Below are 14,406 nucleotides of genomic sequence, written 5' to 3' on the forward strand. Positions count from 1 at the left end.
CAATGATACTTCTTTGAAACTGAGGAAGTATTCTGAGGACAAGCCATACCAGACTCAGAAGGTAAACTCCATTTCTCTTTCTACTGATGCTGACCTTCTGCGTTTCTCCAGCAATTTCTGTTTTTGTTGGTTAAAAATACAACCTCTGGTCTGTAAGTGGGTTAGGTTGATGTGCTAATGTGTGGAGTAGTGTGCTATGAAGGTTGTAGCTTGAGTACAACCATTTAAAAACCCCTGCACTGCAGGTAAAAAAGGTGAGATACTGTGTATGTCTGAGTATCACCAGTCAGTCAGTCACTGTCAAAAGGGACCAGGATAAAAGAGTTTCAATCAGCCTAGAAAGCCAAGAGTCTCAAAATTGACTGTCCAACTGCCAATTTCAACACTACTAGCACCGTCTAATGTGAGTGCCACAAAGTGGGGTGACACCATGGCTCAGTGGCTAGCACTGCTGCCTCACAGCACCAGGGACCTGAGTTCAATTCCAGCCTTGGGTAACTGTCTGTGTGGAGTTTGCATGTTCTCCCTGTGTCTGTGTGAGTTTGCTCTGGTTTCCTCCCACAGTCCAAAGATGTGCAGGCTTGGTGAATTGGGTGTGTGGGGGGAAAAAAAATGGTTAGGTGGGTTAACGACAGTTTAAAAAATCACCCATGTAGAGTTACAGGGATGGGGTAGTGGTGGTGGGATGCTCTTTGGAGGGTTGGTGCAGACTCAATGGGCTGAATGGCCTCTTTCTGCACTGTACAGATTCTATGTTCTGCTAAATACATTTTCACAAATGATGCAGAGATTGATCCATATATTTGTTTGAAAAACTTTTATATTTTGCTTGCTTCTTATTCCTGATCTATGTATGTGTGTTGTGATAGTATTTCTTCTCCTGATCAGTAACTAATAAACTTACTCTATTGCTACCTCAAGAAAGTCTGGTTAAATGGGTTCCTTTTAAAACATAAATCCATTTGGGTCTGGGAGAAATGGGAAGGGGCCCTTTGTAAGTTAACTGGGGTGAATAAAGTAGGGGAATTAGTTCATCTATCTTTGACCAAGGACTTGATGATTTGAGCCATCTCATCTGGAATTGTGATGGATCAGATTACCTTACCTGGGCCTGGTTCTAACTCTGTAACCCCTACACACAGAGACCTTGGCAAGACTTTCACTTCGTGACAGCCCCCTGGTGACATCATCCCCTTTCTAATTATCATATCATTAATTATGCAATACTCCACCCCCAACCTCAGCAAAACAAAATAGATGCTTGGATCAAAAACATTCTGAGGTTGGCACTGGAGAAAAGAACAAAGTGATGGCCCACACCAAACTATCTGGGCATGTGTGTGAAAAGCTAAGGACGCTGGAGGTCAGGTAAATGCAACGTCCTCATCCTCCCTAAATGTTTCATTTTGTTTAAATTAATGATTAAACAAAAATGACACAATAATGACTTAAAGGGACATGATGAGGGGAGGAGGGGCGCTGAGCTGTGCTCCTGTTGTAAGGAGGGGGGGTAGGGGAAGAGTTTACCAAGAGTGAACTCCACACAGAGAGAGAAAAGTTTGGAAAGTTTTGAATGCGACAAAAAAACAGAGAGAGGAGGGAAGCAGCTGGGTGACGTCACAACCCCATGACGACAGGGTGTTGGCATTACGTCACTGTGGGGGTGTTCCCCGTTGACGTGGTGGGGACCACGTTTGGAGATTTCACTTCTCATTGAGCTCTCAGCAGAGTCTTATCGGCCCGTCCCTCCCTCCTGACCGCTGTTCATGGTTCACTACGGGGTTCATCTAGGCGCAGCGAAGGCGGCAACTTGCACGACCTAACTCTTCATGTGCCAGTCGGAGTGGTTCCTTTAAGAGGGTGAGTGCCATCTCCACTTTGGTACATTCAGTGATTGTCTGCTGTCCCTTCCTTACTCTCCCTCTCTCTGGAACTTCAATGTGTGTTTGCTTTTGTTTGAGGGAGAGGTATTGACAGCCACGTTAAAAATTGGAATTATCTCCTTCCCACCCCCCCACCATTTTCTACCTCTATGCCCCCATTGCTGGTCTTCACCCTCTCACCCCATTTCCCTCTCTCTCCCCAATCCCTCCTTCCCACTCCCCCTACCCCATTCCTCCCACATTCTCTGCCTTCCAACATTCCCCTCTCTCCACTTCCACTTCCACTTCCACTTCCAATTCATCCTCGCTCCCCCCAATTCATCCTCTCTTCTTCCAATCCCCTTCTTCCCATTCCCTCCCCTCCACCCCCATTTCCCCTCTTCCCCCATTTCCACCTCTCCCCCATTCTGACTCACTCCTCCATTGCCTCTTCTCCCCATTGCCTCTCTGTCCATTCCTCTTGACCTTTCCCCACCATTTTGCCTCTCTTTCCCCCCCCCCATTCTCCCTCTCTCCATCCCCATTCCCCCTTCCCCCTTCTCCACCATTCCCCCTCTGTCCACCCTTTGACTTTTCTCCCCCATTTCACCTCTCGTGCCCCCATTCTCTGTCTCTCTACCCCATTCTCCCTTCTCTGCCAATTCTCCCTCTCTCCACTCCCATTTCCCCTTCTCCCCCATTTTGCCACTCTCTCCCCCCATTCACCCCCTCTATCCCCCTTTCCCCCTTCCTCCCCCATTCACCTGATTTAATCCCCAAACCACCACCACCACTCCTTCCACCCACCTCTAAATTCTTCTCAGTCATTATTTTGATGCACAAGCACAGTTTCCACTGCACTAATGCCCCAGTCACACTGATGCAATTCCTTCCCCCCACCCCAAGGAACTTTCTCCCTTTTCCAGCGGAGAGCTTGGAGAGGGATCTGATGGACATCTCTAAGACAGGGCATGGGAGTTGGGAGAGGTGGGTTGCAAGAGAGAGGAGGAGTCCATCAGGAGGTTAACCCTGACCCTAATTGGGTGTCCAGTGTCCTCTCACCACTGGAAAGCATGGCTGTTGGGAAGGTTGGTAGCGAAGCCTTCTGTAGTGAAATAGCCCTTGGCAGCATAGGGTATGGTCACTTGGTCGTACTCTTGCTGCTGTGGGCTTCCTCCGAAGACACAGAATCCGTGGCATCAGGGATGGAGAAGGGAAAGAGTAAATAACTGAAGTCTTTTGCAACAAACCAATGTACGACAGTGTACGACTGACAAACACGTATTGGAAGTGTCTTCCTTAAGAGATAGAGGAAGTGGAAGTCATAGAATCATAGAATTCTTATGTCTTTGCCTTTGAGAGTGTTTGAAAGAGAGTCCTTTGAAAAAGAGTCTTTGAAAAAGGCAGAAGTAGGTAGATTTTTGTTTCATGAGGGGCTGAAAGGTCATCAGTGGGGCATAGGTGAAATGGTGGAGTAATCAGATCAGCCACGATCTTAGTAAATAGGAGAACAGTTTTGAGGGGCTGAGTGGCCTACTAGTACATATTGCTTCACTGATTTTTAATTTATTGATCACGTTCCGAACAGTCGTATTTTCTGCAGCCTGCTCCTATCCACCCAGATTTATTCCCTGCTGGCCTGAGCTGCTGATATCTGCTCCTTTCTGGGTCTGTGGGTTTTCCACAAATCCCTCCGACCTTTCAGTGGTTCCTTGGACAAGCTATTCCACGAGGTAGGGCATTGCAGAGCGACACTCCCATCGCTAGGCCCTGCCTTTCACCCACGTCCAAATGAACCAGGGTCACTGTGGGATCAGTGGACTGCTTCTGTTTATTTTGAAAATTCCTTTCTTAAACTTGAAGAGATTTTTGGTTTAGATACAACATGGGGTTAGGATGTGCAACATTCTGACTGATGGGAGTGAGGAGTTCAATAGTAACCTTCAAAGGGGTGTTGATGGGCAGAAATATGTGCAGGATTAGAAAGGAAGTGGATTCATCCTCAAAAGAGCCAGCACTGATGCAAAGGGGGCCAAATGGCCTCCATCTCCTGTCCTTTCTATGGAGCCTATGCAACACTCGGATATCAACACTGATGCTGTTGCTTATTGCTAAGTGTAGGATGGTAATGGCACAGGAGGAGATCCTTCAGCCTTTTGTTCTCCCAGGACAGAGGAATGGGATTGGGACAGGGCTTTTGGTTGGTTCGAGCAACGTCTGAAGCTGTACTCCTCACTGTATGGATTGGAGCTCTCTAGAAGGCCCAGAGATGTTAGTTTGGGAACAAAAACAAAGTTGCTGGAAAAACTCAGCAGGCCTGGCAGCATCTGTGAAGGAGAAAACAGAGTTAACGTTTCAGGCCTGGTGACCCTTCCTCGGAACTAGTGCTGGGATCATTGAGAATAAGAAATCTGTCTGTTGGGCTTGGGTTTTGTGCTAGGCTTGGAGATGGGGGTCTTACAGAATCCAGTGACCAGTCTTCCTGCCATCTACCTGCCTAACCCTACCCCTGAGCAGTGATGAAGGGGTAGTTCACACGGCCTTGGGTGGCTCATTGCTGGGACTCTTCCTGTCCTGTCACAATTTCACCGCAGACTGAGTTGACCATAAGGGAAACTGGTGGCTTTAGCTGGGGTTGGGCCAAAAAGGGCAGGACCTCCTTCATGGGTCATCCCCTGGACACCCACAGCGTGCCCCCTCCGCCTTGATGTCACCCCTATGTTCCCCCCTGAAGAATATTCTTCTCTTTCCCGCCCCCCCCTCACTTCCCAACCCCAGCCTTTCAAACCTTCCATTCTCTCCCCTGACCCCTTGCTGGCACCAGTCAGCCTGCCTGAGCCACTCCTTCATATCCCCTACTCTTCCCCCAGCCCCTCACTTACCATGGAGCTTGGCGCTAGTAGTTGCTTTCATTGGAGGGTCACCTGCAGTCCCGGCAGTGGCCACCGCACCTGCCTAGCGCTGCTGAGACCACAGCACTGCTGGCCATCCATTTCTGAAGAAGGGTCTAGGCCCGAAACGTCAGCCTTCCTGCTCCTCTGATGCTGCTTGGCCTGCTGTGTTCATCCAGCTCTACACCTTGTTATCTCAGATTCTCCAGCATCTGCAGTTCCTACTATCTCTGGCCATCCAATTGGTCAGTTAACCATTAAGTGGCCATTCCTTCCCTGGGCAGGTTCTGCACTGATGTTTTAGCCAGTCCAGGGTGAGATTGGACCATGCCATCTTATAAAATCCAGGCCAGGATTTTTGCAGCTGGTTTTGCTGTTGATCTATTCCAATAAACTCTGGTGATCGATCATGTAGTTCTGGTTTGCAATCAGTAATTTGCTGAATTTAGGTGGTTCGAATCACTCCCAGATCCCTGGTTCTAGACACTGGACCTATTTAGGGAATGTGAAATGAAGAAGAGTAGACAAGTGTTTCAGGGCAAAAGAATCTTTGCATTTATTTAAAAAAGTATAATGCAAGAAATACAAATTTTAAAAACACTAAACAGTAAGATTAATGCTATCAATTATACAGAGGGCAGTCATGAAGTACACTTAACTTAAACACCAGTTGGAAGCTAAACAGCAGTTTTAATCACAGAAACTTTAATCAGGTTTCCTACCCTTGGGATCCCATGCACTGTTACCACATGCCTTCCCCTCCCTTCTAGCTAGGTCGGAACTTTGGGGTCTCTGGAGTTTTAACTCACTGCTGAGGAAAACGTGGTTTTAAAGTGTGCCTGGTTGCTGAGGTTCTTGCTGTTGACTCTGTCTTGCTCCAGAACAGGCCTGTGTCTGGAAGCTTTTGTTCACATAGCACTTGTTTGGCTTGCTCCCCTGTTGGATGCCCTTTGTTGCGATGATGCCCGTGGCTCGGCACCCTGATTCAGCTTGTCTGTTCGGCATCTGTGGTTCTTGGTTCCGAAGCTGCTTGTTGGGGCTGGAAACCTCGGCGGGGGGGGGGGGATGCTGTTTGTGCAAAGGCTTATTGTTGAAAAAGGCTCTCACTTCAGGTCAGATCAGGGCTAGCAGTTGTACAGAATGTGTGCCCCGTTATCTCCCCTCAAATCTGTGTTGTCCACTGTGTTTCCGGTGTCTACTTCTGAAGTGAATTGGATTACTAATAGTTAAATTATGTGTAAATGGGTTTTGATTGAAGTTGAATGTTCGGTATCTGTTAACGTTAGTTTCAATCTAGATTGTTAGGTTTTGGTTGATCATTCTGTTAGAGTGCAGGTGTAAATTGGAATTCCAGGCTGAAGAATGGCTCCAGTCAATACAGCGTGGAGCTGTAGGAACACAGCAAGTCAGGCAGCATCAGAGGAGTAGGAAAGTGGTTATTTCGGGTTTACATCCTTCATCAGGACTGGGGAGGGGGAGATTTTGATACTGGTGAGTTCTATGTTGAGACCTTTGGGCTCTTTGGCTCCCAAGACGGAATATGAGGTGTTGTTCCTCCAGTTTGCGGGTGGCACTATTGTGGCATTGGAGGAGGCCCAGGATGGATATGTCACATGCCACGCCACCAACCTCCGCATCCAGCGTATCATTTTCTGCCACTTACAATACACCCCACGACCAAAGAGATATTTCCCTCCCCACCCCTGTCTGACTTTCGTAGGGATCGCTCTCTCTGCGACTCCCTTGTCTGCTCCACACTCCCCAGCAAGCCCACCACCTCCGGTACCTTTCCCTGAAACCGCAGGAAGTGCTACCCCTGCCCCTATGCTTCCCCCCTCATCTCCATCCAAGGCCCAAAGCAAACTTTCCATATCCGACAGGGGGTTCACATGTACACTCTCCAACCTGGTCTGCTGTATCCTTCGCTCCTTATGTGGCCTCCTCTACATCGGTGAGACCAAATGCAGACTCGGTGACCCATTCACGGAGCATCTACACTCTGTGTGCTGTGATCAACAACACCTTCCAGTTGACAACCACTTTCACTCCCCTTCCCACTCCCCTGGTGACATGTCCATCCTGGGCCTTCTCCAGTGCCACAATGACACCAACCGCAAACTGGAGGAGAAACACCTCATATTCCACCTTGGGAGCCTGCAGCCCGATGGCCTAAACATAGAATTCACTAGTTTCAAAATCTCCCCCTCCCGTCCTCATCCCATGTACAATCCTACCTCTCATCCCTGCCTCCTTGACCTGACACAACCTGTCCATCTTCTCTCCCACCTATCCGCCCCACCCATTCCACTGACCTATCCCCAATACCCTCTGCCTGCATCCACCTATCATCATCCCACCTACTTTCCACCAGCCATATCCCTCCTCCCTCTATTTATTTCCCAGCTCCCTTCCCCCTCCCCAGTCCTGATGAAGGCTGTGAACCCGAAATGTCAACTTTCCTGCTCCTCTGATGCTGCCTGACCTGCTGTGTTCCTCCAGCTCCACGCTGTATTGACTCTGACTCCAGCATCTACAGTTCTTGCTATCTCTGAGTGACCAATAGTTCCAAGCAGCCATTTCTGTGTTTCTGTATTTTTCCAAGAGCTCTGCCCAGCTTGTCCCCCTTTACTTTTGAAAAGCCCAGGGTCTTGTCCATGATGATGGGGTTTTTGCTCAATCCTACACCATTTTTACTTCCTTTATTGGCCACATGGCCCTCTCCTTATGATTTATGTCCTCACCCCTTTTGCCTTTTCGTATCCCCTTGCTTCCACATTATCCTGCCCTTCCCTTTTGAGTATTGCTGAAAAAAGACGCATTTCATTGAAACTTTTCATCTTGCATTCCTCGACAATTTGCAAGAATACCAATAAAGGGGAAAAATGTTTTTGCACTGAAAAAGAGGAGTGTAATATTGTCTCTCTCTTGTTCAGGTGAAACAGGTGCAGTGTGTGTATCGGTTTTCATCAGCTGTGACCGTTCTCTGATTTCTTCCTCAGAACCCAGCAGAGTCAACTTGTCTGATTCAAATTTAACCAAAGCTTGAATTGAATTGAATGATTGAGTTGAATTCAATGACTTATTGTCGTACCGGTATTTTAAAAGAAAATACAGTGAAAAGTGTTCAGAACATAAAACATAGAACAGTACAGGCCCTTCAGCCCATGATGTTGTGCCGACCTATTATCCTACTCTAAGATCAAACTACCCCGCATACCCTACATTTCACTATCATCCAAGTGCCTATCAAGAGTCGCATGAATGTCCCTCGACATTGATGCGTGAACGTTCAGTGTCACCGTGCTCTGGTGCTATTTTGACTTACTGAATATATTAAAAGACATTAGTAAAGTAGTGTTTATCTTTCTCTCCCCTTTCTTGTTCTTGGCAGTTAACTGTCACTTAGAGTCAGAGTCATACAGCATGGAAACAGACCCTTCGGTCCAACCAGTCCATGCCGACCATAATCCCAAACTAAACTAGTCCCACCTGCCTGCATTTGGCCCATGTCCCTCTAAAACCTTTCCTTTTAAAAACTTATCCAAATGTCTTTTAAACTTTGTAACTGTACCTGCATCCACCACTTTCCCTGGCAGTTCATTCTACACATGAAGCACTCTCTGGGTAAAAGAAATGTTGCCCTTCAAGTCCCTTTTAAATCCTTCACCTCTCACCTTAAAAATATGCCCCCCCCACCCTAAACCCTCATTATTCACCTTATCCATCTGTCCCATGATTTTATAAAACTCAATAAGGTCACCCCTCGACCTCCTACAACTGCTGCATTTTCCCAGGCAATGCCTCTTTCAACCAAAGTCCATTTGCTAAACAATCAAACATACTCTTCTCCAGAGATAGTAAGAACTGCCAATGCTAGAGTCAGAGCTAACACAGTTTCTCCACTTTATCTTTCCTTAAGGGAAAAGACCATACTTGCATTAGAGTTAGTTCAAAGACGGGTTATGAGGTTGATTTTGGGGATGAAGGGGACATATTTGATCCATGCCCATCGGGGAGTTCAGAGAAAAGGAGAGGTGATCTGGTTGAAACATAGAAGACACTGCCTGGGTTTAACAAGACGGATGCTGGGATGATGTCACCCCTTGTGGGGAAATATGGAACCGCGGGTCCCAGCTTCAGAACACGTGTTCTTTATTCAAGTGGTGAGGAGGAACTTTTTCTTTCAGAGGGTGGTTAGAGTATGCAGTTGTCTTCCCCAGAGAAGACAGCCTGCATCACTGATTATACTCGCAGCCAAGTTGGATAGATTTCTGATTGACATGGGGAGCTCACAAGAAAGTGGAGCTAAAGCCCCAATATTACTGAATGGCCAAACAGGCTTGATAGGCTGAATGGCCTGTACTTGTTCCTATTTGTAATGGGTGGAAGATCTCATGACCTGGAACATGAACTTGTTTTTTTTCCACTCTCTCCACAGATGCTAAGCGTTGCCAGCGGCCACTGCAATTTCATTTTATGTTTCTGCTTTTATTTTGCGTTGCCGCAGTCGTGTGGGAGAATATTCAAACGCTTTTCCTTTTCGTCACTTCTTTAGAGGTAGGGAAGTAAAATGGTTTCGTCGGGTCTGGATACCATGCCACTGTGCAGCCCCCTTGCCAAGCAGAAGATCTGCACTGATACACCGACACCAGGGGCCCTCCAACAGCATCTCTTCTATGGTGAATATGATCCATTCAAATACGCTCCCATCTTTGAAAGTGACTTTGTTCAGGTAAGGAAGAATTCAGTACCAAACACTCACCATAGGGAGGGACATCCCTTGTGGCAGTGGGGGAGCATCACTGCCAGAAACTTCAGGTTCAAATCCCACTCCAACCACACACTGCCCTGACTTGGAAATATATTGCCATTTCTTCAGGGTCAAAATCCTGGAACTCCCACCCTCCCAGGATTGTAGGTCTACCTACACTGCAAATTCTGCAGTGATTCAAGAAGGAGTTCACTACTACCTTCTGCAGGCAATAAATACTGGCTTTGCCAGTGATAACCACAACCCCATGAATGGTTGTAGGTCACACAGCGCAGAAATAGGCCCTTTGGCCCAACTTGTCCATGTCAACCAGGTTTCCTCAACTGAAATGCTCCAATTTCAGTGCTGGTATAGTGGCTCAATGGTTAACGCTGCTGCCTCACAGTGCCAGGGACCTGGGTTCAATTCCATCCTTGTGAGACTATCTGTGTGGAGCTTGCGTGTTCTCCCCGTGTCTGCGTGGGTTTCCTCCGGGTGCTCCGGTTTCCTCCCACAGTCCACAGATGTGCAGGCTAGGGTGGATTGGCCATGCTAAATTGCCCATAGTGTTCAGGGATGTGCTGGATAGGTGGGTTAGCCGTGGGAAATGTAGGGTCACAGGGATAGAGTAAAGTGGTCGGTCTGGTTGGGATGCTCTTCGGAGGATTGGTGTGGGCCGAATGGGTCTGCACTATCGAGATTCTATAATTCTAAGTTATTTGGCCCATTTCCCTCTAAATCTTCCCTATCCATGCACCTGCCTAAAATGTTGTGACTGTGCTGTTATTTTAAAAAAAAAAAAAAAAATTCTCAACCCACAAGTCGAACACCAAGGAAGATGTAGTCACCATGTAGCCAAACAGGTCAAGCGTCATCCCACAAACTCTTCCGACTCCCGTTCCTAGCAGACGGTGAGCCATTCCTGGTCTGAGCCGTGTGGTAGAAACAACACTGGGGCCTCTGCCGTTCCTGCCCGTTTCTCTACAACACCGTGCGCTGGTGGGTTAAAAAGTGAATGGTGCTACAGCAGCCTGGACTCCCTGGGGGAGCTGGTCGATGCCAATTGCATGGGGTTAAATCCCCCTTCTGGATGGGGGTCATGTTCGGGACCTTCCTTCTCGCCCTGTCCTTGGTGGAGATCACAACGCTGTAAGTCAGACCTGCCATGGGGCCAGAGCTCCACAACGAGAGGCAAAACATATGGAGGAGGTTACAAAGAATTTACAAGCCATTCAGCCCAATTGGGCCATGCCAATATTAATAAATATCTTCCAATCAGCCTGTTCAGAATCATTGTTACCCTCCCCCTGGAGCAGGTGGAATCTGAAAGTGGGCTTCCTGGCTCAGAGGTAGGAGCACTACCCTTTCACCACAAGAGTTTGTCTACTGCCAGGGTTACATGAGCTTCTTTAGCTTATCCTGTCAGCATTACCTTTTACTCCTACCCTCTTTCCCCCCCATCAATATATCTGTTTACCTCAAATACTCCATACTCTTTACATTCATTCACGGGATGAGGGCATCGCTGGCCAGGCAGCATTTGTTGCCCATCCCTAATTGCCCAGAGGGCAGGTAAGAATCAACGACATTGCTGTGGGCCTGGAGTCACATGTAGGCCAGACCAGGTAAGGATGGCAGTTTCCTTCCCTAAAGGGCATTAGTGAACCAGGTGGGTTTTTCTGACAATCGACAATGGATTCACGGTCATCATTAGACTCTTAAATCTGGAGTTTATTTTATGGAATTCAAATTCCACGATCTGCCATGGTGGGATTTGAACCTGAATGTCGAACATGTCCTACATTCCAAATCGCAGTCCACATAGAAAGTTTTCCTGAAAAGAATCCCCAGAAACCCTACAGTCTGCAAGCAGGCCATTTGGCCTGTTGAGTCCACAGGGCATCCTCCCAGTCCAGACTGGATAGGCTGAATGGCCTGCTTCCACACTGTGGGGATTCTGTGAATGGAAATTGGGAACTCTCCTCCCATCAAAAGTGTATTGTGACTGGGCATCAACACCAAATTTTAAAACTGAGCTCGATAGATTTTGTTGTAAGTGTGTTAATGGTTACAGTACTGGGGAATGGAGATTTCCTCACTGCACCAGAAGTGAGTTTTGAGTTGCCGTGTTCACTGCTCTCCCTCTTCCTTGCAGGTTACGAAGAAGGGAGAAGTGCTGAACATCCATAACCAGGTAACCGTGGTGACCGTGGGGGTGACCTCCACAAGCCCGAACTTCAACCTCCCTAATGTCATGCTGCTGGCCCGACCCATCAATGCTCTGAGGGAGATGATGTGTAACTGCACAGTTTCAGAAGATAGGTGCCCCATGGAGCTCACCAGGTAAGCAACACAGGTAGCACTCACTCATGGCAAGAGCCAATGCATGGAGCACCCTTGACATGAGGAGGCTTTCATAGCACAGCTATCACTAACAACTATCAACCCTCCCACTCCTACTGCCAGCTGTGGATTCACCAATTGACAATCGGTGTTTGGTTATACCACGACACACCCTCTGTAAGTCCTGGGGTGGGACTTGAACCTGGAACTTCTGACCCAGAGGCAGGGACACTACCCACTGCGCCACAACCTATTCTAAACTGGTTAGTGTCTCCTGGCAGATGTCATTGAGAGATTTTGGAGCCAGCAGCTTGGAAGTGCACTTTGCTGCCGCGGTTAGAGATGTGACAATTAAGAAGGGCTAACTAGAGATCTGTAAAGTTATGACTGAACCAAACACACAGAATGCTGGAGAAACTCAGCAGGTCCAGCAGCTTCTGTGGAGACAGAAACAGAGTTAATGTGTCGTCTTCTTCAAAACTGGAAGAGTCAGACTGGGCTCATAACATTAACTCTATTTCTCTCTTCACAGATGCTGCCACGCCTGCTGAGTTTCTCCAGCACTCTGTGTTTGATCCAGAGTTCCAGCAATTCTAATGTTACGAATGGCCTAGACACAGTAAATGGGGGCAGTTGAACAGAGGGATTGGAGGGTCTAGATTTAAAGTATGAACAGTAAGTTTTGGAGAAACTCAGCAGGTCTGGCAACAGTTTGTGGAGACAGAGAGAGAGAGCGAGACAGAGTTCTTATTTTGAGTCCAGATTTTTTATTTTTTATTCACTGGCCAGGCCAGTGTTTGTACCCTGTCCCTAATTAACCTCAAGAAGGTGGTGGTGAGCTGCCTTCTTGAACCGCTGCAGTCCATGTGCTGTAGGTCGACCCACAATGCCATGAGGGAGGGAATTCCAGGATTTTGACCCAGCGACACTGAAGGAACAGCAATATATTTCCAAATCAGGGTAGCGAGTGGCTTGAAGAGGAGAAGTCACTTTTTTGGAGTGGAGTCATAGTGGAGTTGAAATGTTTTTCTCTCTCCACAGATACTGCCAGACCTGAGTTTCTCCAAAACTTTCTGCTTTGATTTCAGATTTCCAGCAGTATTTTGCTTTAAAGTATTTAGCGGAAAGGTTAGAGCAGGGATGAGGAAATAATTTTTTACCCAGTGGGTGGGGTTGGTTTGGGGGGTTGGCAGCGGAGTGGGATGGTATCTGGAATCTTCTGCAGAAAGGTTGGCAAAAGCAGAAACTCCCAGCACTTTTTTTAAAAAAAAAAAAATACTCGGTAGTCCCCTTAAGGAGCAGTGATGTGTCGTGTTCCTAACTGAGTGCAGCTAGACAGAGATTCAATCAGTTTGTTGAAATGTCATTTTAGCAGCTGGTGCTGGATTGCGGTGACAAGACAAATAAAGCAAGTTGCTGTAACTCATAACATAGTTACAGACAATCATTAAGAATAATGTGTAAAATAATAAAAGGACTGCACAGCTATAAACCTTTCAATGTACAAATAACTACAATATGTTGCGAAATTGCAGGTCACTTTAATTTACAGAATAAAACTGAAAGGTCGACTTTACTTCACAATTTGTATTACCATAGATCACAAGGTGTCAGGTTGAGATCTTTAAATTGTCAACCACTGACTTAATATTTGTGGGCATTATAAAATAGGGGATTGGGTTGTTTTGTAGCATGTTGCTTCTCCATGGGGTGTAGGCATTGCTGCCATTTGTGGCCCAACTCATGCCCTTGAACTGATTGGCACTCTGGGCCATCTCAAATGGCCCAATGTAAGATCATTGCCGAAGGTCTGCAGGCAAGTCCAGGTGAGGATGGCAGATTTCCTTCCCTGAACGATATTAGTGAACCGGATGGGTTTTTGCAACAATGGTTACACAGTCGCCATTAGACCATTTTTTGAATCCCAGATTTTAGAGGATTCATCTGCCATGAAGGGATTCGAATCTAATAAATGGATGGCCATCTCAGTGACATCTCCTCTACACTGCTGCGTATGATGAAGCCACTTGCTGTATATAGTGACTTTTCTCCTTAATTGTATCAAACGTTTATTTCCAGGTGGTTGTGGCAAATGGGAATGCCAATAGGAAATAGGATTCAAGAGTTTTCTAGTAAAATCCAGACAGAACTTTGCTCGCTTTTTAGCAAGGGAACACGCATTCAATCATTTGCATGATTGCACCAGAGATGCGTTCTGAACAGTCCCCTGTGTTACAAATTTTCTCTAGCTCTTTTAAGTATTGTCACAGAAAATATGAAGAAAGACTAAAGTGGATCTAGTTTTCTGTCTACCATCCAGGGAATCACACAGTACAACTGGAGTAGAGTCTTTCAGGCAGTACAGAACTTGAGCATTGCTGACAAGAAACCACACTGTTCACTTTGAGATTTGGCACTCTTGCCATTCTGTCCTGATGATATTATGACAAAATACTTCAATTGTGTGTTTCTCTCATGTCAGTGGTATTTGAGCGATGGAGCTGTTGACTGATCAATCACTTATCGATGGCTCCACAACAGATTCAGATTTTAAACTTTT

General features: G+C 46.8%; 1 protein-coding gene across 2 annotated transcripts in view; it reads left to right on the top strand.

Annotated features, from left to right (window-relative positions):
* The first annotated feature begins 1,645 nt into the window (after nucleotides 1–1,645).
* The window catches only part of LOC109925891 (DNA ligase 1-like), a 27,968-nt gene continuing 15,207 nt past the window's right edge, over nucleotides 1,646–14,406 (top strand). Inside the window, exons 1-3 of one of the 2 annotated variants that reach the window (XM_048617581.1) lie at nucleotides 1,646–1,860; nucleotides 9,192–9,485; nucleotides 11,659–11,846. In XM_048617581.1, coding sequence (XP_048473538.1) covers nucleotides 9,324–9,485; nucleotides 11,659–11,846 — 350 coding nt within the window. In that variant the 5' untranslated portion in view covers nucleotides 1,646–1,860; nucleotides 9,192–9,323. The remainder of the gene's footprint in view (nucleotides 1,861–9,191; nucleotides 9,486–11,658; nucleotides 11,847–14,406) is intronic. The other variant, XM_048617579.1, reaches the window with a different exon arrangement.

The sequence above is a fragment of the Rhincodon typus genome, chromosome 37, assembly GCF_021869965.1.
Source record: "Rhincodon typus isolate 14 chromosome 37, sRhiTyp1.1, whole genome shotgun sequence".
In the NCBI taxonomy this organism is placed as follows: Eukaryota; Metazoa; Chordata; class Chondrichthyes; order Orectolobiformes; family Rhincodontidae; genus Rhincodon; species Rhincodon typus.